Source organism: Podarcis tiliguerta (genome assembly GCF_965153285.1).
Source record: "Podarcis tiliguerta genome assembly, chromosome: 8".
Classification (NCBI taxonomy): domain Eukaryota; kingdom Metazoa; phylum Chordata; class Lepidosauria; order Squamata; family Lacertidae; genus Podarcis; species Podarcis tiliguerta.
The window spans coordinates 30,620,442-30,646,907 of NC_139541.1; the positions used below are offsets into that span (position 1 = coordinate 30,620,442).

At 44.3% G+C, this 26,466-nt stretch overlaps 1 protein-coding gene and 1 long non-coding RNA gene across 2 annotated transcripts in view; one reads left to right on the forward strand and one right to left on the reverse strand.

Moving 5' to 3' along the window:
- LOC310682799 overlaps positions 1-4,500 on the reverse strand; it is a 10,850-nt gene extending 6,350 nt beyond the window's left edge. Inside the window, exon 1 of the long non-coding RNA XR_014514172.1 lies at positions 3,644-4,500. This is a non-coding gene — a long non-coding RNA (uncharacterized lncRNA). The remainder of the gene's footprint in view (positions 1-3,643) is intronic.
- GPT2 (glutamic--pyruvic transaminase 2) overlaps positions 2,348-26,466 on the forward strand; it is a 27,273-nt gene continuing 3,154 nt past the window's right edge. The window contains exons 1-10 of the mRNA XM_083451900.1: positions 2,348-3,450; positions 14,274-14,363; positions 15,504-15,612; positions 20,013-20,146; positions 22,913-23,156; positions 23,597-23,676; positions 23,761-23,897; positions 24,973-25,147; positions 25,528-25,683; positions 26,275-26,387. Coding sequence (XP_083308026.1) covers positions 3,133-3,450; positions 14,274-14,363; positions 15,504-15,612; positions 20,013-20,146; positions 22,913-23,156; positions 23,597-23,676; positions 23,761-23,897; positions 24,973-25,147; positions 25,528-25,683; positions 26,275-26,387 — 1,556 coding nt within the window. The 5' untranslated portion in view covers positions 2,348-3,132. The remainder of the gene's footprint in view (positions 3,451-14,273; positions 14,364-15,503; positions 15,613-20,012; positions 20,147-22,912; positions 23,157-23,596; positions 23,677-23,760; positions 23,898-24,972; positions 25,148-25,527; positions 25,684-26,274; positions 26,388-26,466) is intronic.

Here is a 26,466-nt window from a genome sequence, read left to right on the forward strand (position 1 = left end):
TTAATTATATGCCCTCTTCTCAAGCATTTGCACTGGATTTTGTAAGAGATGCCAATTAAATGCGTCCTAAAGGGCTGTCATATGAAAGCATGTGCTGGATTTGGTTATTCTCTATGTAAAGCCTTATGTGCCATGTGCTGTAGATTAGTACACACAACTATCATTCATAGTGAATAGAACATCATTGTTGTCAATTATTATTTTCTTGCTGGCCACACAAATGTATGGACCTATCCAATACCCATGATGGCTATGCTCTGCCTCCACAACTGGAGGCAGCAATGTCTCTGAATACCAGTTGCTGGAAAACACAGGGGGGAAGAGGGCTCTTGTGCTCAAATCCTGCTTGCTGGTTTGCTACAGGCATTTGAATGGCCACTATGAGAATAGTATACAGTATACTGATCCAGCAGCTTCTTATTACAGTGGTACCTCAGGTTACATATGCTTCAGGTTACATACGCTTCAGGTTACACACTCTGCTAACCCAGAAATAGTGCTTCAGATTAAGAACTTTGCTTCAGGATAAGAACAAAAATTGTGCTCCGGCAGCGCGGCAACAGCAGGAGGCCCCATTAGCTAAAGTGGTGCTTCAGGTTAAGAACAGTTTCAGGTTAAGAACAGACCTCCGGAACGAATTAAATACTTAACCTGAGGTACTACTGTATGTTCAATATACATTTACCTGGGAGCAAGAGCCATGGCTCTCAAATTTACATATAAAGTCATCAGACTGCATAGTTATTTTCCATGTCAAAAATGTAAGCATCATTAGTGGAAAAACACTGTTGCTGAACAGGCCCAATTAATTGTGCAACAGTTCAGTGCTGTTCTCTTATCGTTGCTGGTGGCTTATATTGAGTCATAAATGCTCTTCCTTGTACAAAAGTAGTTGTACTCCCACTTTTTCTTTCTTTGCTTTAGCCTTAGGGCCTTAATCCTAGGCACATTTACTAGAGGGGAACTACCTTTGAAAATCTGTTTTGAGAATAGGACAAGCCACTCACATCTTGTGCAAGCCTCTAGCCAGTTGATAGATACACAGGATCAGTGCCGGTTTTACATATAAGCTAAACAAGGTATAGCTTAGGGCCCCACTCTCTTGGGGGCCCCCAAAAAATTTAAAGAGAAAAAACTGGATGTACATTTCCAAAATATAAGATAAAAAGCAAATAAAATAAAACCTACATACAGCAACAGTGGCAAATGGCTTTAGATACCTAGTAGGTCCATCAATTATCATATAGCATATATTCAACACAAAAAACAACGACAATTTGTTTTTGACAAAGGACAGCTGGGCATATGAAGGGCCCCATTACCTTCAGTAGCTTGGGCCTCATCAAACCTAATTCCGCCCCTGTACAGGATGAAGCAACATGAGGATTTAACCTTGTCCAGCTGTAGGTAATAATATTAACAATCTTATTTTTCACTGCTGAAAGTTTCTGAGCAACATCCAGAGATTTCATTGTGGGGAGGGGGGAGTTGGACAAATTTATGAAGGATAAGGCTACCAATGGCTACTAACCATGATACGTATGCTCTGGTGCCAAAGAATCATAGAACTGAAGAGTTGGAAGGGACCACAAGGGTCATCTAGTCTGACCCCCTGCAATGCAGGAACCTTTTTGCACAATGTGGGGCTCGAACCCGCAACCCTGAGATCCATGATTGGAGGCAGTAATGTTTCTGAATACGTTGCTGGAAACTGTAGGCTGTTGAGTTCTGGCCTTGTTTGCAAGCTTCAAACAGGCACCCGGCTGGCAATTGTGAGAACAAGATTGTGGACTAGGCTCTTCTTATATCCTTATGGGTGAGTTTTACAGTGCAGCCAAGACACTTTACAGTTTTCATCTTAAACAAGTTTATTTGGATGTCACATCCAGCTCAGTGGAGCCATATCCCTAGAAATTGTGGTTAAGTGTGCCTGCAACAGAATGTTGCAGTATAGCTGCTCCTGCACAGTGTGTTGCAAGCCATGCCCCTTATTAGAATACTCCCTTCCACCCCCTAGCCCTGTACTCTGTGACCACTAAGCCTGTTGAGTTTTCAGTGGGTTGTATTTTGAGAAAGCTTCTCCCTTTGTTTTTCTCTCTGTGTGAGATTTTTACTGGTGTATACTTTGGCGTTTCCTGCAGCTGGTTCCATTGTCGCTGCACAATAAACTGCACACGGATAATGACCACGCTATTAGTATGCACAGGACACGATAGGATTGTACCCTTTATCACGGGCTTTGAAATTGCAGGAGCATTTCTCTTCCAGGTTCTCTTTAACGCATGCACTGTTTGCGCGACCTGGGGAGCCTTCTTCAATTTGGAACTGCACCGCCGTGGGGGAAACAATAATTACGGCAACGTTTCTCAAATAGCCTCGCCTTTTAAAATTAAAAGCCAGCAAACTACACAAGCTACTATTTAAGGAGATCGCATTTTAGACGTGGCGTGATCTCCCCATTATTACCCACGCAGCCAACTCCATCCCACATCCTCGCAAGCACAATGACAAAATACAAGCACTAGGCTGCTCTACCTAGGAGGGGATTCTGGGCGTGGTAGTTTTATATGTCACCACCTGGTGCTACTGGGTTGGCTCAGCTAGAGGCAAGCAGGACTACAAGACCCACCAGGCAGCGCGGCTGACAGTCCTGGCTGGTGCAATCTCTTATCTCCACAGGCGGTAGCGGGAAAAAGAGGGTCTTGGAGGGGCGGGCTTGCAGTTGGGGGTGTCTCGGGTCTTTGGCCGGATGGGATTTCCCCGGACTTTGCTCCTCTGCAGAGAATACAGATTGCGACTGCGAGGACCTAATCCTTGCAGTGCTGGGAGTCTTCCTCCTCATTGGGCGAGAGCATAACTGCTCTTTCTTGTAAAGACCCAACTCTGCCCTCTTTCCGTCAAGTTGCTTGGAAGCTTGGAGGAGGAAAAAAAGAACCTTGCCAAGCATGCACTTGTACCCGGGCAACGTTGATTTTATTTTATTTTAAAATTTTGCTCGTGAGGTCTTACTGCATCTCTGTTGCGAAATAACAGTGGGTTGTTTGGGGGGTGTTTTTGTTGTTGCTTTTTTTTAGAGGTGGATGTGATTGCTTTCCCCACCACCTCTGGAATTTGCACCCTCCAAGGGGGAGCATGCATCGCCTCTCGGGACTCGCGAAAGAAGCCGCTCGCCCGAGCAGCAAGAATGAACGGACAGAGGCGGCCGTGCGCTTCGTCTCCTCGCTCGTGGCCGGCAACAAGCAGCCGAGATCGGTCGCCCGGCCCCGCCGGCCGCTGGGGAAAGACTGGAGCAGCGCTGCCAAGGCCTCTGCGATACCGATCAAGGAGAAGCAGACCCGGGAAAAGATCCTCACGCTGGAATCCATGAACCCCCAGGTCAAAGCGGTGGAGTACGCCGTGCGGGGGCCCATCGTCTTGAAAGCGGGCGAGATCGAGAACGAGCTGCGGAAGGTAAGCGGGTGGGGAGCGGCGGGTTTGGGCTGCGTGAATGAATTAGCTTTGTTGCAATGGGGAAAAAAGGGTGGTCTGCTCAGGGGAAAAAAAAGACACCCTCTATTTGCATGCGGCAAATGACACCCCCCTCCCGGAAATATGTGCCTAATGGCTCTGGCACTAGAAGTGTCATAGGCATAACAGCTGGTACCTGGCCGGTTTCAACGGAGAGAGAGGTTGCTTTTGTTCCTTTCCCTTTCACGCCTCCCCCTCCCCCTCCGCCTCCGCCGCTTGCAGCTCTTCTCGCCGCCGGCCTGGGCCGCCGCCCCCGGGCCACTCCTCCGCCGCTGCGGCTCTTGATTGGGGCAGGCGAGGGAGGCCTGCCAGCCCGCATGGAGCGAAGGAGGCACGCTGCTTTTTGCATCAACAACCAGGACAGAGTTTGGCCCAGGGAGGGAACGCGGCGGAGGCTAGTGGACAACATCTCCGAACGGCATTAATTCTGTTTTACGCACACACTTCAAGGGTTGCGAATGGCCCTGTAACTTTCCAAGCTTCTGGCTTTACTAATTAATAGTTCTAGGGCAATTGCATTACATAGGACAATTGTCCCGGGGAGGGGAGGCAAGCGCAAATCCCCGTCCCAAAAATGGCTGGTTTGGTTCTGATTAAACATGCTTAAGATATTCCTGCAGATCTTGTCCATTATGCTACCAGGCGTATGGAAATAGAACTTCTCTGGCGTTAATCCTTGGACCTAACTTTCCATGACCGCCCTTGCTTTGAATAAAATTACACTTACACCATTTTAAAATAACAGCCATGTTCGGATACTGGTTTCAGTAGAATAAAAGCTTTTGCATAGAGTGATCCTATGTGTGCTTACTCAGAAGTAATCCCAGTGGGGTTTACTGAGTGTTTTAAGGATTGCAACCTTAATTTTATGCAGTGTATAGAGCCTACAATTTTCACTGAAGTAAGTTCAATGGATTTCAGCAGAACTTGTTTCCACGTAAATAGGTTTGTGACCATGGAAATAGTTTTGCTGGAAAAAAAAATCTTTGAGGTAATCATGTTAGCATAGATTTATTTTTCAGTAATATTTTCCAAGATAGTTTTTGAGAATCTTCACTTTGTTTTCTTACCACACTAAAAAGTTGGGTCTACTTTCAATTAGACATTTTTTGGGATGGGCGATCTACAGGCACGTAAAACTGACATCAGGAAAGAACAGTAAAAAGTGCTTTGTTTTAAAGACTTAAGAAACTAGAATGATGAGCTTCAAGCTGCATATCATATCCATTTTGATTTTTTACAGCCTAATATTTTTGCTAGGCAATCACTCAGAACTCTTTTTTTAAAAAGCCAACCAAAAAAGCAAATATCCCCCTCCCACAATCTGTGTCATCCAATTGCGTCATTTTGTGATCAGATACTTTATAAATTAATATTTACTTTGCTTCTGCCTCTGCTGCCCTCTGATGTAATCAATGACTCCTTTGTCTGTAATAGATAACTGGTCAGTTTTTCAGAAGGTTAGCCATGCTATGTCTGTTCCAGCAAACCCTGACACCACAATAAATGTAATAAATTTTAAAGGCGCCATGAGAATCTTTGTTTGGTTTTGCCATTCAGTGCTTTTTTTCAGATTCTTTAGAGTTAACCTGGAGTCAGTTCCTGTTGCAGAAAGAAACCACTATAAATGAAACTCTTATACTGCATCCCTTTCCACTTCTGAATCCCTTTCTCCGGCTCATGTTTTATGTTTTCTCAGATTGTTTCAAATCAATAGTCCTTTCTGAATAATGTTAAAATATTTTTATTTGTATAACACTTCAAAGTATTCAGCTGTTTCACAAAGCTCATTTTGTTGCCTTACTTCATATGGTTGTCTAAGTCGGTAACATCCTACTTATTGCAAATGGAGAGATTGAGGAGAACAGAGAGGTTTGCCTGACTTAGTGATTCATACCTAGGTTGTTTGGCCCTTTGCTTGGCTATGCTTGGATCCTATCTCAGAGAAGTTGTATACCCTTAATCCCCAAAGCATTGGGAAACTTGCAACAATGGAACATATGCCTATAGTAACTGTCAGAATTTTCCTTGGGTTGGGCCCAGGTATTTTTTGGCTTAATACCTTGTTTTTTTCCCCTCCAGTGGATATTAAAACAATGTTTGCTATTTTAGAAACTGTTTTCCCCACTGAGCTAGAGAACACTGCTAATTAAGATAATTTCTTTTTAGTGCATTGTTAAGCCCTACTTCAGGGATTAAGAAACTTGGTGCCTTCCAGATGTTGCTAGACTCTTAACTCCCATCAACCCCAGCCAGCAGGGTCAATGGTTAGGGATGATGTGGTTCAAAATATTTGGAAAGCCACAGGTTCCCCTTGCATAGTGTAGATCTCAGTTGGGTGACTAAACTGTGAGGCTCCACTCAATAAGCTACCATGCCCTGAAGGAGGCTAGGCTTAGAACCTTTCCAAACATGCTAGACTTATTTGTACAGAGATTTATTATTATTATTTGTATAGAGGAAAGTAATAATGTGCATGAGCCTGCAGCTGCATTCTTCAGGCACAAGTTCATCAACTCTGAGCTAATGCTTTTTTTCAGATTCAGTTTACTTTAGTTGTTTTGCATTTTACTCAGGCTTTAGGGCCATGAGTCTTGATGCATGTTTGCACATGACCCAAGAATTCACCAGGTGCTTACACTGCCAAGATTGGGGAAGAGTAACTTTGGGGGAACTTTTGTTTTGGTTCAGTTTATTTCTATTTAGAAACATAAAACTTGGCTGTTTGGAGAAAGGTGGTGTAAAAATGCTTTACTGTGCTCCTCTTAAGATCAACCTAAAGGTAAAGGGACCCCTGACCATTAGGTCTAGTCGTGACCGACTCTGGGGTTGCGGCGCCTTTATTGGCCGAGGGAGCTAGTGTACAGCTTCCAGGTCATGTGGCCAACATGACTAAGCCGCTTCTGGTGCACCAAAGCAGTGCACGGAAACGGCGTTTACCTTCCCGCCGGAGCGGTACCTATTTATCTACTTGCACTTTGACGTGCTTTTGAACTGCTAGGTTGGCAGGAGCAGGGACCGAGCAACGGGAGCTCACCCCGTCGCGGGGATTCGAACCGCCAACCTTCTGATCGGCAAGTCCTAGGCTCTGTGATTTAACCCACAGTGCCACCCATGTCCCTTAAGATCAACCTACCAGGGTGCTATTACCAGCAATTCAGATTTAGGCTCTCTGTGCACATGTAAGACAAATAAAATGTGCCACCCGCAGGGAGTGTTGGTGTGAAGGGGTGAGTAAATGCATCTGCAACAATTCCTAGGGTGGTATTCAGTGTTAGCCCTACTCAGAATAGTCCCATTGAAGTTAATGGACATGACTAACTTTGGTTCATTCGTATCAATGGGTCTACTCTGAGTAGGCCTTACGTAAAAATAACCATAAGTATGAAATGAGGTCTTTGTAGCAGATATCGTTTTTCCTCGAATCTAATGCTCACATTTTTTGGTCAAATTGCATTGCGAAAATTAAGGTGTGCATTAGATTCGATGGCACATTTACATTCGCCAAGGTTCTGACAATGGAAGTGCGTGTTAGTTTCAATGACACTTTAGACTCGAGACAATACGGTACTTAGTCACTGCTTTGGTTATTTGACCCTTAATGACCCGAGAGTAAATTTTTATGCAGCACAATTTGTAAATGTTGCACTGCTTTTCCTTCATTTCAGTTGCAGGTAGGGAAATCCTCTTCATCCAATATGCATAGCACATGGCTATCTGCAAACATAGAAGGAAGTCATTCATAGCAGTAAAAAAACCCAAGTTTTTTAAAGGATCATGCTAGGTCTATATTTAGTCTAAAACATCATCAGTGACTTGGTGACCCTTAACTTAGTTCCATTCTTTAGTGCTATCACCCTCCCCTTAGACACACACACAAAATCTAAGTGTTATCCAGTGCAGTGATTCCTAGATGTCACTGTGCCAAATTGTGAATGGCCAGGACCAGAGAATTATAACTAATTTTATACACCCAAGGGGCTTTTAGTTTGTTGTTTTCAAACCCAAACGTTTCCCCACTTCCTAAAGATGTGTGATTGACAGGTGGGTAGCCCCTCCCACTTGTCAAATTTGGCCAATGGTGTACTTCTATGACAAGGATCTGGCCTGTAGAGCCAAAAAGGTCCGACAGCTCAATGCATTCCTACACATGTCCACTCGGAAGTTAGCCTCACCACTGTATGGATCATGATATAGCATGGAATCAGATTTTCAAAGAGCACAATCAAAAGTTCCTCTGGATATGCTCCAAGCCTGGAGGCAGGCTGGCATAATATTGGACCCCCTTTTGGGCTCTACCAAATTGACTGAAGCCCCCAAAGACTTATTGGCCCCACTCCTTGTGAGCTGCCATCTGTGACACATGTACCATGTTTGACTTGCTGAGGTGCAGAGCCCTTTCTTGAGCACACCTGAAAAATGCTTTGGATCTATGCCAGCACAGAGGGAAAATGAGTGTGTGTGTTTTGTCATAACTCTTGTCCAATTTGCGTACAACATCAACGAGGACGGAGCTTTATTGGCATCGCTTAAGTGATTTTGAGCCTCTCCCAACGAAACACATTGCTTTAAATAAAAGAAAGAGGGAAGAAATCTTTTGAGTACATACATGGAAGTGTGCCAAGGACACGACTCAACAAGAATCCGGGATCCTGTACCTGGATCCATACCAGAAAAACAAAGTGATACCTGGTTCTGGCCTGTGCCATGTTTATTTGTGCACAGCCTACCCTTAAAAAGCCCAGCTCATTCCTCCTGTTCCTTACAGTGTGCAGTGGTACCTCAGGTTAAAAACACTTCGGGTTACAAATGCTTAAGGTTACAGACTCCTCTAACCCAGAAATATTACCTCGGGTTAAGAACTTTGTTTCAGGATGAGGACAGAAATTGCATGGTGGCGGCGCAGCAGCAGCAGGAGGCCCCATTAGCTAAGGTGGTAGCTTAGGTTAAGAACAGTTTCAGGTTAAGAACAGACCTCCAGAACGAATTAAGTTCGTAACCAGAGGTACCACTGTAGTGAACAAGTACCCTTGCCTCCTTTCTGTACAAGGGATGCAGTTTGATGCAGTGGTTTGGATGACTGACTAGGCCCAGAAAGGTCCAAGTTCGAATCCCCACCTGGCTGGTCTTGAGCAAGTCACTACAGTATATCTCATCTAACCTACCTCACAGGGGAGTAGGAAAAAAACCATGCATACCACATTGAGCTCCTTGGAGGTAGAGGCTGCACGGTATAAAAAGGCAATGAAGGCACTGCAGTGTGTCCTTCCTGTATCAGTTTAGATTGTAAGGACTTTGTGGGCTTGTTGTTGTTACCTTTTTATATTTTTGTAAACTGCTTAGAGGCGTTTTTGCAATCAAGAGGTGTAACAACTTGGTTAAATAAATAAAATGAATTGTTTGCCAGTTGAGTTAGGGGAGAATTGGAACAGGAAAGATACGTAGAATGCAGACGTATGAATTGTGGCAGCTCCTAGTGGGATAGGGAACACGAATGCTCCTCAGCTTTGCACGGAAGGGTACAAAACCCTCCGATGTGCTTGTAATGATGGATATTAGATACCGTATCTCAGACCCTCCAAGTGTCTCTATTTTCTAGAGCCAGTCCTGGATTTACAGAAGTCATCCCAATTTCTGATTTGATCCAGAAATTTCCTGCTTTCCCCAAGAACAGCCCTATTTTCATTGCAGAAATGTTGGAGGGTATGGAGTTATGCAAAGGAGATAAGTAATTATACAACCTTTAGAAGACATCTAAAGGCAGCCCTGTACAGGGATATTTTTAAGTTTTTAATGTTTTATTATGTTTTTATATATGTTGGAAGCTGCCCAGTTCAGTGGGGGCAACCCAGTCAGATGGATGGGGCATTATTATTATTATTATTATTATTATTATTATTATTAATTACTACTACTACTCCCTATTTTCATTGGAGAAATGTTGGAGGGTATGGTATATACTAAGTGCTGATAGTAATGTGTTGTACATCATAAGCCTGCAGCATGTTTCCCATGCTAAATTCAAGACTGAGCCATTGGGTTTTACAACATAATGCAACATTACAAGAGAATTGCAGCCTAAAAGACCTGAGGCTTTCCTTCCCCTGCCCTAATTTTATTTTCTTACAAATTATTCCAAATTGACCACTCTCCTTTCAGGGTTCCCTTAATATGAGGAGTAATGTGCAGTGACATCCTCTGTTTGCTAGAGGTTTTACTTACAATTAAACAGCATATACATTTTCTTAGATAAATACATACAAATAATAATGTTAAAACAAGGCTATTCATCAGAAAAGCACATTCACACTTATATTGCTAAGGCATAGCAATATACTTCAGTTCCTTCTAGTTACATCACCCCTTTCTAGGGAGCCGTAAGGCTCATCAAACAGTCCGGTGCCATTTGAGGTCACTATCAAGACTGTTTAGCCTCCCCCTTCAGCTACAGCTCTTGTCGGCTTCAATTACACCAAAATGACACCAGCCCAGAGTAAAGCTGGTTTGACAAGCAGGACAGTTGCATCTGCGGTGAACCTGTTTGATAACAGGAGATTGCATAGGCGCGTGCAGGATTGCACCATCAGAGGTTAGCCCCACTGAGCTCGATGGGGCTTACCCCCCAGACAGGTGTGTACAGGCTGGCCCTGTTAGACTGAACTTAGCGGGACTTCCTTCTGAGTAGATGCATGCAGGATCGCACTGCCAGCCTGCCAACATTTTGTGGTTGCTTAAGTGACACAAAGACAGCCGAGGACAGCTTTAAAAGATGCATCGGTCTGTTATGAAGCTGAATTGACTTGTGCTTAAACTGGTTTTCTCTTATGGGGAAAGAAGGTTGGTTGACAGCCACGTCCTTTGCACATTTTCATGGAAGTTGAGTCCAGCTGAGTTCGCTGGTTTTTTATTCCCAAGTTTGCAGCCAGTTGCAGCAATGCTTTGCATAGTTGTTTGGACACAAGTTTCATGCTTCCTAATATAGTCTTGCGATATATATATCAAAAGGATGCGGGTGGCTCTGTGGGTTAAACCACAGAGCCTAGGATTTGCCGATCAGAAGGTCGGCGGTTCGAATCCCCGTGATGGGGTGAGCCCCCGTTGCTCGGTCCCTGCTCCTGCCAACCTAGCAGTTCAAAAGCACGTCAAAGTGCAAGTAGATAAATAGGTACTGCTCCGGCGAGAAGGTAAACGGCATTTCTGTTCGCTGCTCTGGTTCGCCAGAAGCGGCTTAGTCATACTGGTTGCATGACCCGGAAGCTGTACACCGGCTCCCTCGGCCAATACAGCGAGATGAGCGCCGCAACCCCAGTCGGCCAAGGCTGGACCTAATGGTCAGGGGTCCCTTTACCTTTATTTATATCAAAGGTGCTTAGTATTCAGAGACTCAGATTGCTATGTTTTACCTGCAATGTCAGAAGCAGTGTGCCTCTGAATGGCAGTTGCTAGAAATCTCAAGTGGGGAGAGTACTGTTGCACTCAGATCCTGCCTTTGGGCTTCCCATAGGCATCTGGTTGGCCACTAAGAGGACAGGATGCTATGATAAGATGGGCTGTTGCCTTGATCCATCAGGCCTCTCTTATGTTCTTACTTGCATTGCGTGTAAAATGTCCCATATTCAATAGCTAGCATGTCCAGGTGAGAGCTGGGAGAGGCCTCTGATGGAAATCCTGGAGAGCTGCTGCCAGTCCGAGTAGACAGCACTGGGCTAGATGAACATATTGTCCTGTGTTCCTATGAGTGCTTCTGGGGAGGGGGGCAGTTCCTCTCTATCCTGCCTTCTGACCTAGATGCCTTTTTCTCTATAATTCCAAATAAGTGGAGGGGCTGGTTGTCACTTCTTAGAGGCGATGGGAAAGAGAGCCTGCAGATCAATGGCCAACTGACTCTCTTCCAAGGTTGCCAGTTTTGAAGTGTTAGTAGAAATGGAAGCATTCTACATGAAAACTAGGGATTGCACAAGCTAAGTCTTTTTTGGTATGGCAGGGAGGGAAGTTTCAACTGGATTTCTGCCTTGCGTACCCTGGATTTTTGCCAGGGGCCCTGCCAGTAGGAAGGTTTGCAGCCCTGCTGTATTTCAGCAAATAGCCCCCTGGTATTTTTCATGTCAAGGAAAGACCTTTTCTCTGAGATGCCCTGTGTAAATGAAATTAGATCCCTGCCTGGGGTGGTGGTTCTGTTTTGTTTTTTCAATTCACAGTCAGTTTCTGGACAGCCTTTCTACTTTTGTCAGTGCTTTTAATGAGACCAGGATGCGGACCTGAATTATTTCATCTAATACAACATATCCTCCCTTTCCTGAACCCCATGTTTCAAACCCCTCTAACCTTGTATCCATGACAGCCATTGCTTTAGTAACTATATCCAGGGGTTGCCTGATGTTTTTCTTTGGGAAAACAAAAACATTCCCTTAATTCCAAGCTTCATCACTCTTGATGGGAGACTGAGAACAAGCTTGGCCTTTGTACATCTTTGCACATGCTGATTGAATGTTGTAAATATATATGCTTAGCAAAATGTTTTCAGCAGGGTTCTTCATTTTAATATAAAGAGAGCTTGATGGCAAGCCAGTGCTCATCAAATGTTCTCTTAGAAAGGTTTGTTCTCTGCAAAAAAGAAAAGGAAAGGAAAAAGCAACAACACTGGAGCTGTAACTTGTAAGGATTAAGGGTCATGGCGTACCTTTCAAATGCATGTCAATACTTTTAATATCAGAAGTCCTTGTACCAAGCACAGTGTGAAACTAAGAGATTGTAGAAACAAAAGCAATGGCAGCATAAACATGCAACAGATAGGTCTAGTTAATCAGTGCTCAGCAACATGCTTGTAAAAGATTACCCCCCCCCCTTTTCTCTTTATAATTTTTGCAAGACATCCAAATCTTCCACTTGCTGTCTCTCTTATTTTTCTAGTTTTGGTCTCCGTCACTGCTTGTTCAAAATACGCCCAAAGTACATTCTTTTCCTTATATTGCCAGTATAGAGTTACCTTATACTTAGTCGGTCAGTATAGAGTTACTGCAGCAGCAAAGGGCCATGGCTCTCGTCTGCATCTGTTTTGCAGTCAGAAGGATCCAGATTCAACCCCTTGCATCTCTTGGTAGGGATGAGACCCCTGTCTTAAAGCCTGGAGGGCCACCGCCACTCAGCTTTGACAATGGTCTCCTTCAGTATATGACAGCTTCCTATGTTCCTGTGTTTTAGGCTCAGTCTAAAAGGAAATAATTAAAAATAACCCTCTGTCAAAGCACAGGGTCAGGACGGCTTCCCAAAAAGTCAATTTAGGTGACTAGCAAGATTGCATGTTTAACCGAGAGATTGGGCATCTCGATTTCCCATGGCAGATTTGGGAAAGATCTTTTCAAGATACCATGGTGAACCTCTGCTGATTTGAACAGGCAGCATCTGTGAGACAGGCTAGGGTTGGAGACAGTGGCTGTTCGTAGGTTCCATGTTTCCAATTCTACAAACTATGGTTCGGAGGATGGGAAGCAAGCCCTGTGGTCCATGTGTTCCTGGTTTGATCACTTGTTGTTTTAATTGGAAAACTGTCATTTGAGCAAGCTTCCTTATTTATTCATGATTGAACGCCACAGTTTGATCCTGATTTGCAATCCTGGAAAGGCGGGTTTGATCAAACCATAGTTTGCTGTTTCCAATGTAACTGCAAACAGTGATGTTAGTCATCCAGTGAGACAGAGCTGCAGCAGTAGCCTCCACGCACCAGCATCCCTGCTTCTTCCTTGGAGGGGTGAGGTGACAGCATTGTTGGGGCTGCGTGGGCACACTGGCAGAGCCAATCCTGCACTCCAGCCAGAATGTCCATGTAGCCCCATCTTCATTCTAGTTTCACCCATGCCCCTCTCTGCCATGATGCCAGTGCAAGCAGGCTACTGCTACAGTTCTGCCCCACCAGGTGAGATGCTCTTTCCTCCATGCCTCTTCATACCAACTACTAGGAGAGAAAAACCAGAGAGAGTTATAGCCATTATGTTCTTGATTCTGGGCTTTTCAGAAACGGTCAATTGGTCATGGTTGGAAACACAAGGCTGAGTAAGATGGACCTTTGGTCTGATCCTGCAGGACTCTTGTGGTTTGGTCAAGCCAGGATATTATTCATTAAACCAGACCTGCAAGGAGTGAAGAGAATGTGTCAACATAGGACATTTTACTGATCCTCCAAGCCATGATCTAGACTAGAGAACTGGAAATGTGATATCTGAATACACTGATTTGACCATGACCACCCAGCTTGCTCCTGGAATGAACAGAGATTTGAATCTATAACTTTCCAGTTCAAATGTGACACTCCAACCACGTGTTTTTCCCAGGACTTGAAAATGGAAGTGGTGGTGGGGGGGATCTTAGGGTTGTTTCAGAGGTGACATTTGCCCTACTCTGAGATTATCTGTGTAAGGAGACACAAATCTACCCTCTTTTGAGAAAGGTGTTGCAAGGGTTTTTGTTTTGCTGCAAATGTGCAGGGTTTAAAGCCAGTGTTTTCCCACTGTGCTGGCTTGACTCAAACACTCTTCTCTCTGGGCTTCTGCCTTTTTGTGGGGGACCAGGTACAATTCCTTCTTTCACCCCGGATAGCGGTAGGCAAAACGTCTAGCACCTTGATTCTCTTCTGTTCTTCGTCAGTGTTGTTTTGTTGCCGTCGTCCTTTGCAAATGGTAATGCATGTAAAAAGCAATACAGTGTGCCCTTCCAATCTGCTGTATCTGAATAGAGCTTTGATGTACTGCTTATGTGCTTTCTCCTCTTAGGGGATCAAAAAGCCTTTCACGGAGGTCATCAAGGCCAACATTGGGGATGCACACGCCATGGGTCAACAGCCCATCACCTTCCTTCGTCAGGTACGATAGTTCTCAAGCCATTGCAGGCTCTCCCAGTGGTTGCTGGTGCCCATTGCAACTGGTAGGGCAGGAGGCAGGGCTCCCAACAGCCAGTAGACTCACCAATGACAATTAGAGCGAACTCATTCTAGTTTTGTCCCCATCCTGCTCGGATTTACGAGGGCAGCGTTGTTTTGCAGAAGCCAAGGAGGTACCTGGATAGAAGACTAGGAGGCCTTGACTTCTATGGAAGCAAAGTGGGATTCAGATGTAATCAATTCACACTTGCTGCAGTTTGAGCTGCTGTCAAAAAAGGAAGGCTAGGCTAGAGGGTGTGCCGTTTTCAAGCATTAATCCAGAGCTTGCCAACCTGTTTGGACTCATGGGCACATTATTATTATTATTAATAGTTATATCCCACCTTTCCTCCAAGGAGCTCAAGGTTTTCCTCTTCCCATTTTACCCTCACAACAGCCCTGTAAGGTAGACTGGGCTGAAAGACAGTGACTGGCCCTGGGTTCCCCAGTGAGCTTCATGGCCAAGTGTGGATTTGAACCCTGGTCTCCCAGACCCGAGTCCAGTGGTCTTAACCACTACACCCCATGGGTTCTTTTGCAAACTGGAGAAATTGCTGTTGGAACCACACACAAATATCTCTCCACCGAGCACAAATCACAGCCTATGCTACAACCGAAGCACTTCAAGCCCAGTTGGAGTTGGAGGAGGAGGAACCCTGTCGGCACCAGGGAAAGCCTCTGCAGTTGTATGTGTGTGTCCTTGGGGATGACACATTGCTGATCTCTGCCCTAAGACAAGGGCAAGCAGCTACCACCCTCAAAAAACACACACACCCTGATCTCTGAAAAGCTGCTTGTGTTAGCATTAAGGCCCTGGTGCCTATTGATCAGCTGCCATTGATCACTCTGGAGCTGCCAGACTTTACTGGCAAATCCTAAGGGACTTTTTTTGGGTTTTTTATGACCTTTCTGACTTAAAAACTAAGCAGCGGTCCTGATTTTGAAACCTACCAGGTACTTTAGGTAATGGAGGAAGGTTGAAAAATGATGTTTGAAAATAGAACAAGGAATGTTCAGTAGCAGTGAGGTTTTTTCATGTTTGAAAACCAGTTTTTGTGTGCTTTGTTTTTTCTCAACCATGTAGGTAGTTGCACTTTGTACATACCCAAACCTGTTGGACAGCCCAAGCTTCCCAGAGGACTCTAAGAAGAGAGCGAGACGGATCTTGCAGGGTTGCGGAGGGAACAGCTTAGGTACTACTCTCATATTACTAATTTAATTTAAATTATAGATCTTCCATGGCAATGGTTTAAATAATAATAATAATAATAATAATAATAATAATAATAATAATATATCTTTATTGTCATTGCCCCCTTCGGGGACAATGAAATTACTTGACTGCTACATAAAAACACTAATTAAACAATACAGTATGATACAGCAAGGGAGATTAGTTGACTTTCAAAGTCCAAATCATGGGGTGTTAGTATATAGCCATATTTCTCTGGGCTTTTAAAGAAAGGAGAACATCCAAATCATTTTTTCCATGCACATTTTATCAATGTGCATGCCTTTTCTTACCCAACCTTCCACAATCTGCACACTGGTTTTGGTAGTGTTGACAACTTTGTGAATTTTCTTTCCTGGGTCTCATTTGCACTATGCATTTACATCAGTATTGTACTACTTTAAACAGCTGTGACTTCCCCCCAAAAGGCTGCTGGGAACTGTAGTTGGTTAAGGGTGCTGAGAATTGTTAGGAGACCCCTATTCCCCCTTCACAGACTTCCCATTCCCAGAGTTCCCTGGGGCGGAGAGATGAATTGTTAAGCCACTCTGGAAAGTGGCGGAATTACTTCTGAAAGCTTTGTGGGAGGCTGTACATAGTTGCATCATGTAGCCAACTCCTCTTTCCCATTCTTTGTTTTCTTGCAGACCAAAAAGCCTTTTAGGCTCAAGCCATGTTCAGATTAATTAACTTTCCTGCAAACAGGAAAATCAGGCAAAACAGAATTCCCATTGCATAGCAATGTCGTCCTCAGGAATAGGGAGCCCAAGTAAATACGAGACCAACAATGCTGTCTTATGCACATCTCAATAGTGAGTCCTGCTGTGTTCAAAGATAACTCACTCTCAGGGGCTCACTCTTACATGCATTTAAGTTCTCGATCCCAGCCTGGTTTATTGGGAAGTAAGTCCCACGTGACGTATTCCCAAACAGGTGTACATAAAATTGCAGCCTAATTTAACCCAGTGCCATAACTCTTCCCCCTACCCCAAAGAAAAGTTAAGAGAAATTGCGTTTATGTTGCTGTTATCTAGGTAGTGCTTTTGTTGTAGGGTATGACTGAGAACTACAGAATCTGACAGCCTTTATTACTTCCTTTCCAGGCAGGAAAAGAGAGTTATCATGGCATGACTAAAGGCATAATTAAAATAAAAGAGCTGTTCCCTAATTTTTTTGTGATAAGTGCCTACTTGACATTTGGCAGGACCAATCAAAATCAAGGGCGAGGGAAGTACAGTCACTTGCATTAGATAACATTCAGTGCTGCTCCCTGTTTCCTTTGAACATTTTTATATTGTTCTGAGGCTCAGCCATCCCCAACCTGGTGCCCTTTAAATGCTGTAGACGACAATTCCCATTGGCCCCAGCCAGCATGACCATTGCTTGGGGCTGCTGGGAGTTGAAGTCCAAAATTATATGGGCAGCACCAGGTTGGGGCAGCCTGTATGTTTGCCTCACTTGTTCTTCGAGGTTGTGCTTGGCCTCCTTCCTTTCTGTTGACTGCTTTCCTTTTCATGAAATCACTTGAAGGCTTTTTGTGCATTAACAGACTGGGCTGTAGGAGCCAGCCAATCCGGAATCCATTCACGACCTGTGAAAAGCAACAAGCACAAAGCAGAGTTGTCATTGAATAAAGGATACATTCACGCTTGGGTATTTCCAGTGTAAATGTGGCTAATTGCCCAAGGTCTGTTAGCACCATTAACTCCCTTTACATACTCTGAAATCAGCACCAGCCCAAATTTGAGTTTTGCCTGGATTAGGATATGTGAGCATACCCTTTCAGATTCTGTTATCTTCAGAATTTCAACCTAGGTCTCTTATTTTTCAGATGGGAACATGTGAAGTTCCCTTATACTGAATTGGACACATGCGTCCATCTAGCTCAGTATTGTCTACACCAACTGGCGGAGGAGTTCTGGATTTTCAGACAGGGGACAACTCCCAGCTCCAGTTGGAGATGCTGGGGATTGAACCTGGGACCTTGCATGCAAATCTCTCTCTCTCTCTCTCTCTCTCTCTCTCTCTCTCTCTCTCTCTCTCTCTCTTAATCTCTCTCTCTCTCACACACACACACATACACACACCACTTACTTGTCTGATTTCACATACCGGCCATATTCTCTCAAATACAGGATTCATGGGGAAGGTCAGTTGCATTAATTATTTCCATCTGATCATTGTCCAAACAGAGTACAAAGGTGGGAATGGCTCACATCATTTGGCTCCACCAATTTGGTTCCGGGATTCACATGCATACTACAGTCAAATGAGATCACACCATAGGGAAGTGACTTTCTCACCCCTCTCTCTCTCTCTCTCTCTCTCTCTCTCTCTCTCTCTCTCTCTGTGTGTGTGTGTGTGTGTGTATGTGTGTGTGTGTGTTTTGTAGGCAGCCTTGAATTCTGACCAGCAGCTCTGCTCCTAGTTAGTTTGGCATGTGATATTTTTATTTATTTATTTTGCATTTCCCAGCGCTTTGATGGCCTTCAATGTATCTCACTGCAAAAATATCTTTTTAAACCATTATAAAGGAATGTTAGCAGCTTACAATAGGCTCGCTTCTAATGGCTTCAATCCTGCCTATTCTGAACATTGCTATTTGTTTTTTAAAAAACCAAAACCAAAAGGACCATTTCCAGATCAGCACAGCCCCCATCCCACAGCGATTTTTGTTTTCAGTGAAGCAGAAACGACATTGCAGCTGCTGCTTTTTCCTGATGTAAATACTTTGTGTGCTCGTCTACTTACTCCTGAATAATACCCTAGGACCAGAGCAGCATGTAACAATTTTTTGAAAGCACACTGATAAGCAGACATGTTGTGTCTTGAAGACCAGGATGTGCTCAGAAACCTTGGCATTGGACAAGTGGTGAAGGTTCATAAGTTCTGTGTGGGTTTGTTTGTTTTGTCTTATCCCCCATGAGAGATAAGAGCCTACTTCTAAGACTGCTACCTGCGTCTGGAGGATGGCTGAACAGTAATTTCTTAATGAGATACAGCAAGAAAATTTAAAAGCTGCACATTAAATACTCCCTGTTGCTCAACAGTAAATCTGAACTTCAATAACCTTGGCCAGCTGGCAGATAAAATCCCTTGCTGGGCTGATTTTAAGTAGCCACGTAGCAAATGCCTGCCTTTGTGTTCTCTGTCCTCCCACTCATGCACAACTTCCTAGACCATAAAGATTTGCCTAATATTGATTCAATTTTGAAACTAGTTTAACTAGCTCTATAAGGAAGTGCGACTTGTGTGAGAGGGAAGCCAGCCAGTTCCCATCTCTCTTTGCTGTGTAATGAGGAGTCTCGTTGTCTGACCCAGGGGAAAAAAGCAAAAGTTTTCTTCACAAGGAAGTTTCTAGTCGCTCTGATGCTAGACACTGATAGGTAGCAGCCTTAGCTCAGCTAGTATCACAGACACACTACTTGAATGCAGGGTCTCAGTTAATTAGTTCCTATACAAAGCCATCCTAGTACCACAAGTATTGTGTGTGGTAAGTGTTGTGCTTCGTACTAAAAAGCAGGTCTTTCATCCCAGGCTGGCTGTGCTCACAAAAGAAAGGAAAGACTTGCAGCCTCCTTCGAGATTAATAGAAGGTATTAGGACCCATGGTTGATGGAGAAGGACAAGACAAGTACACAGCTTGTTGAATGCATTCTGCTAGGGAAATTGCAGGGACTTCTAACTATAAGTAGGCTGCTGGATGAGTTGATCTGCATCTCTCAGGCATGTGCTCATAATTGACTTGGTAGTAAAGGTGATGCAGAGAGTTAACACGGAAGAGCTGTTGTTACAGCTTTTCCTACTAGGAAAACCTACCCATGCATTTGAAAACGGGTAAGCAGAAGAGCCACTTGCACAAGTGTGATTAGGATTGCCCCTCCCTCTAAACATTTCAAAGGAAAAGAAATGGGCCGGTGGTAGGGATAGGCAAATTTGTCAATTTTGCGTTTTCTCGTTGTTTTTAATTTCTCATTTTTTACACTTAAGTTTGGTTCTCCACATTACCATTATCTGTTTGGTTTTTTTTAAAAAAAGTTATCAGGAAAATTTGTCAGCATTTTTGTGCAAATCTTTCCTCTTCCATTTTTGTATGCAGTTTTGCTTCATACCCCCCTTTCTTTTGCAAGTAGTTTTTCCTAATATAACTTTGGTCTGTTTTCACTAATATTTTTATGAGTGTTTTTTGTTTTTTGAGTACACACTACCTGGCTGGGGAGCTGCATTGCAAAATTCAGAGTGGATTTTGAAGGGCGGCTGAGTTTTGTCCTGGACATCTCAGTGACAAACCTGTTCTGAGATTGCAAATGTTTCTGCTTGTCTGAGTGCAAATCTCTAACGATGACCCCATTTCCCTTACAGGTTCCTACAGTGCCAGCCAAGGGGTGAACTGTATCCGTGAAGATGTTGCAGCCTACATTGAGCGACGGGATGGAGGCGTTCCTGCAGATCCAGAGAACATATACCTGACAACGGGAGCTAGCGACGGTATTGCTGTATGTTTTGTTTTTTAATATATTATTGTTCTTATGATAGTGTGGTTCAGTGGTTAGTGTCAGACTAGGACTTGTGAGCCCAGGGTTCAAGTCCCCACTCAGCTATCAAGCTCCCTTGGTGACCTTGGGCCAGTCACGGTCTCTCAGCCTAACCTACCTCACAGGGTTGTTGTGGGGATTAAGTGGCAGGGGGAGAACCATTAACCCCACCTTCAGCTCCTTGCAACAAAGGTGGAATAAAACTGCAGTAATGTCATTATATTTATATTTATATTATATAATTTATATTTATATTATTTATATTTATATTTATATTATCTCTTTTTTCTTCCAAGGAACTTGAGGTAGTATATATGTTTTATCATCATAACATGATAAATAATAGGCTGAGACTGGCCTGAGTTCACCCAGTGAGTTTTGTGTTTGAATGCTGGTGGCCAGGGCCCTAGCCCAGAACTGGAGAACCTCTGGCCCAGAGGCTGAGTGGGCTCTTTCAGGCCTCTGTTTTGCCCTCAGACATCATGCTCTCTCCCATCATGCCCTCCTCAAGTATTTTTTGCCTGGTTGGAATGTACTCTTGAACTCTGATGATGCCTCCTACTTCCCTGGATGGAGGACAGAGAGGGGTGTGTGAGTATGTGTAGATGCTAGCCTACTGTACAGAGGAAAAAATTACATTCATTGCTCCACCCATTATTATTTTTTGCCTCGGTCCCTGCTCAGCACTGGTATGTGGCCCTGGAAGGTTGCCCAGAAGGAACTGCATCTCTCAGGCTTAAAAAGTTTCTCTGTCCTAGTCCAGTCTCCTAACACCTACACCCCACTAGCTCTAGACATTGAGACCCCAAGCTGGGTGTACTCTGGCCATATAAAATGCAAACCTATCACTTGGCATGAGCAGTGTAAGCTGACTGAATGTACATAAATCCCTTGATTCCTATAATAGTAGAGTTGGAAGGGACCACAATGGTCATCTGGTCCAACCCCCTGCAATGCAGGAATCTTTTGCCCAATGTGGGTCTCGAACCCACGGTGCTGAGATTAAGAGTCTCACGCTCTGCCGAGCTATACTTGGACAGCACACGTTACTCTGACAGCAAGTTCTGAGCTTCTGCAGGGTTTGAATATTTGTTTTGCAGTTGTCCGGAGAGAAAAGAGGAGATGAAGGTGGGAAGGAATACAGAAGCAGCCATACAAGGGATGAGATGGGCAAAGAAATAGTCCTAGTTTTGAAATTTCTAGCCACAGCCTTCATATGGTGCAGAAGTGGACGGGCGTTCTTCTCTCTGTTTATGATCTTTCCCCCCCCATATAATTGCTTCAGTTCTTTGTCTCTCTGGCCCCAGGCATTTCAAAGGAATGAAAGTCTTCTGCGTCAGGACCTGTTCATGTGGAGGCCCTGCTTGCAAGGTTTCTCTCCCTGAAAAACAAGATCATGGCCCTGTTTGTGTGTCAGTGGCCTGGCTTGATCTAACAACCAAAACGAGAACCGTTGGGGGGGGGGACTGATTTTGTTCAGCACATTCAGGGGGAAATTCCTTTATTCTGTAAACTAATGCTCTTCAACCTTGGGTCCCCCATCATTCCTGACCATTGCCTAAGCTGTCTACGGATGGTGTGAGTTGTATTATAGGGACCCATGGTTAAAGGACATAACACATAGTTAAACATGCTGCAAGATCTCCTCCCCCAGACCTCGCCCCCTTCCCTCCCACTAACATTGGCAATCCAAGTGGGTGAAATAGTGCCAGTGCAATATTTGTTGACCTTCAGCAGGAAACCCACCTCGGCTTCAGTATCTATAGGGTGGCGTAGGTTTGCTGCAAATGGGGGGTCTGTCAATATGTAACTTGGAAATCCTACACCCCACTCCCCCATCCTGCTTATATATTCAGGCATTTTGGCTGCCTTGCAAAAAAAAAAAAACCTTAATGAAAATGCCATCGCCTGGCACAGTTTGGTATTGCAGCACCGTTGAGCCCGCAGTTTTATTGATTCACCTAGTGTTCTTGGCCTCTGGGTTGGCAGCGGATCGAGGTGGACTACTGGCTGCTTATGTGAAGCATTGCCAGAAACGGCATACATCTCTGTACTTGGCTGCACTTGCTCCTTTTCTTCTTGGAGAAGCAGGAATCACTTCTTTAGATTCATTAGCCCTAAAAGCCAGCAATTAATCAAATTCAGCAGGAGCTCAGTGGTGGATCATTATTTTGGAGGGTTTGGCATGGCCTGTGCCCACCCAAGCCAGCAAGAGAGTTCAAGGGCTCACTCCAGCCCAGCAAAAACACCCCCAGGAGAGGGCAAAAGGAGGGTCAGTGAGGGGGTGTGGCCTGGGGAGTGTTCCGAGGGCCAGATAGTATTTGGCCCCTGGGGCTGAGGTTCCCCCATCTCTGCTCTGTGTTCCAAATATAAAAGGAACCTGGTTGGTTCAGACCAAAGTTCCACCTGTAACTTAGTGAGGGAGCATGTGCTTTGTAAGCAGAAGATCCCTGGTTCATTTACCAGGTGGGGCTGGGAGAAACCCCTGTCTTAAATCCTGGAGGGCTGCTGAAAATCCATGTAGACAACACCTAACTTGATGAACCACAGGGCTTATTATACTGCCCTTCGCCAAACACTCTTGGTTTTTCAAACACCCTCAAGAAGAAACTTAGGCACTTTTTATAAAAGCCTGCAAAATATGTTGTAATGGTGACACTTTCTTTTATTTGTTTAGGGGAGAAATGGAACACAAACTTGTTAAATAACCTTTCCCTCCCCCTCTAGACTATTCTAAAGATCCTTGTCTCAGGGGGCGGAAGATCCCGAACTGGAGTGATGATCCCAATCCCCCAGTATCCCTTGTATTCAGCTGCTATCTCGGAATTGGATGCCATTCAGATCAACTATTACCTTGACGAAGAGAACTGTTGGGCCCTAGACGTCAATGAACTACGCCGCTCCTTGAATGAAGCCAAAACATACTGCAATCCAAAGGTCCTTTGCATCATCAACCCTGGAAATCCCACAGGTTTGCAAAACTCCTCTTTGTCTTCATGCTGTAATTTTCCTTCTCTAATGACTTTTCACCCATCAAGTGACATCAGTGGTGATGTTAAGTGATGGGCAGGAGGACAGCTTTTCATCCTGCCTTGGCTGCGTGCCAAAGCAGCAAAATTAAATCCCCGCTCATCAGCTCGTGAGTGGGCGTTAAGACCCTTTGCAAAAGTGCCCTTTGAAGCAGCTGTGTGCTTCTCTTTTAATGGGGGGGGAGGAGAAGCAAGGAGTCTCTCCTCCCCCATCACTTACTTAGAGAAGCATGGGGCTGCTTCAATAAGCATTTTTGCAAAGGGCTTTAAAACAGAACACACACCCTTTATTTTTGTTCTGGGATTGAAAGATTACAGATTTATTGCTTACAGATTTTTATGAATCAGAGCTCTCTGTTTTCTCCCCCACCTCCTAATTTAGGTCAGGTTCAAAACAGAAAATGCATTGAAGATGTGATCCACTTTGCCTGGGAAGAGAAGTTGTTCCTTCTAGCAGATGAGGTAATAAAAGCATTAAATTGCAGGCCGCATCTTTTACTTTGTTCATAAACAAAGAATACATGTGCCTTTTTCTGCTGGCTCCAGGTTTATCAAGATAATGTCTACTCAGAGAGCTGTCAGTTTCACTCCTTCAAAAAGATCCTTTATGAGATGGGACCAGATTACTGTAACAATGTGGAGCTTGCTTCTTTTCATTCTACCTCTAAAGGATACATGGGCGAGTAAGTTTTTGTGGTGCCTCCTTTTTTTTCTTGACTGTGTCCTGGGTTCTCATATCTCAATAAGCTGGAGCTTCGTTTCTCTAGTCCACCCAAACATGCTGACTCCCAGAGAGGAGTTTCTACCCGCTTTGCTCCCTGCTGGGCTATTGAGGTCAGTGCAGGATGGTGTCTTGCCAAATCAACTTCACCCTCTTCTCATGACACTAGAACTTGGGGGGTATTCAATGAAGCCGAATGTTTGAAGATTCAGGGCAGACAAAAGAAAGTACTCCTTCACACAGCATCTTGGATGTTTCCCCCCCACAAGAAGTAGTGATGGCCACCAACTGGCTGTCGTGACTGTGTTCATCCTCCACTGTTGAAGCCCCTGAATGCCAGTTGCTAGGAATCACAAGCAGGTGGCATGTACTTCCTGGCACCCTTTCAGACTACAGTTCCCAGGATTCTTTGGGGCAGCTGTGTGTGTGTATGGAGGTCTTCAGCTATGCACCTACAAAGACACTTCACCTCCGCCATTCCACTTTATTCTATTTACTCCCCGCTCCCCCCCATATTTTCAGAAAAGTAAATTGTGTTTTTATTTTTAAAAGGCTTGTCCATTTTACTGAGCTACAGTAAAAAAGAGAGAGAGAATTCATAACATCTTTGGCTGTACAGATGCCACTCCAGCTGCTTCATGACTGCCCAGTAAAGATGCTAATGACCTCCACATAGCAGTTGACATCTGCTGTACTCTCCAGATGTTTCTGGGTTGCAGCTCCCAGCATCCCTAGCCCATCAGCTGAGGCTGCTGGGAGTTGGAGTCCAAGAGGGCAATGCATTGGGACACACACACCCCGTTGGCTTGAGATTTGTCCCTCTTGTGTTATAAAATTCAATGCTTCCTTGAGGTTTTATACTAGTGGACTGGTTTTATTTTAAGATTTTTCTACCCTGCCTTTCAATCAAATAATGTTCAAGGTGTAATACACGCAATGCTATCATCATCCTGAGAGTTTCATAATGTGTTGTTTTTTCTCCTTTCCTATTTTTCTATTCACTACCCCCACCCTCCTGACTTTCCCATTTTTCTCAGGTGTGGCTACAGAGGCGGCTACATGGAGGTGGTTAACTTGCACCCAGATATTAAAGGGCAACTTGTGAAGCTTCTGTCAGTCCGTCTGTGTCCGCCGGTCTCAGGTCAAGCAGCCATGGATATTGTCGTGAATCCTCCTGTACCTGGGGAGGAATCGTATGCACAGTTCATCAAGGTGTGTGTGTCTACATCTACCTTGTGCAGTAATAACAAGAGAATCAGAATGACAAGCATGAGAGGGAAGCTAAAGTGATACCTGCATCTCCTGAATCCACATGCAGGTTCTTATATTCAGTGCTGGGATACACAACACTTCACCAAAGCTCCCTTTGCACACATCTGTTAAACTAAGGTGGTTTGGTTGCTCAGCAGGGTGGGGTGGGAGGGGGATAACAGAAGGCCTAGGAAGTTTAGAAAGCGGAGGACTCTGCTCAGAAGTTTTGAGAAGCACCACCCTAAGGAAGAGAGGAACTGCAGGGCAACGCAAGCCATTTCTGTTGTACATAGTTCCTTTGCCTTTGGTGTGACGTTGCTGTGTGTTTCCCCTCAAATCAGGAAAAGGAGTCTGTCTTGAACAACCTCGCCAAAAAAGCCAAACTGACAGAAGACATGTTCAATCAAGTACCGGGGATCCACTGCAACCCTCTTCAGGGGGCTATGTATGCTTTCCCACGAATCTTCATCCCTTCCAAGGCCATCGAGGCAGCAAAGGTAAGACTTCTCCCAAACCAATACTTTTGCTGCAGCTGTACAATTGTTGCCATTCCAGTTTTGGAGGAGCCATTCTCCAGGCCAGGGGAGCTTTGATGCTTTTCTGGAGCTGCTGTACTGGTTTGGGGAGACATCAGTACTTTTTTTACAGGAACTAAATTGAATTTTCCTGAAGCTCCATTACTCAACAGGGGTGGCGTATCCTGGATTTGCAGGATCTCATCTTGGGCCATCTGTAGCACACTAGTATGATTATATTCCTATCCTTCGATATTGGTCCTTTGACAATCAATAATAATGTTTATGGTAACATCATGGTGAACACACCACACGTCTGATTCATGTCTGTCAAACAGTTGTTAAAGAAACACAGGGGCAAGTTGACAGTCCTTGGTGTGACCAACTTTAGCTTTGCCAGATAAATGAACAGATAAAAGTATTTGGAAGCATCCTTTTTTATAATGAAAGGAACTTACTGCATAGATGGACTAGGTGGCTGCTGAGGTCTCTTGTAGCTCTATGATTCCATGAAAATGGGACTTGCTATTCACTCTGTAGTTTCTAATTATTACATCATTTTTATTTCTGCAGGTTCATAAAATGGCTCCCGACATGTTCTACTGTATGAAACTTCTGGAGGAAACAGGGATCTGTGTTGTTCCTGGAAGTGGCTTTGGTCAAAGAGAAGGCACTTACCACTTTAGGTACAGGGTTGACAAAGCATGCTGCAGTGTCAGCAGCTGAATTAAATTTTCTTTCTTTTTGATGACATGGTCTCCATGC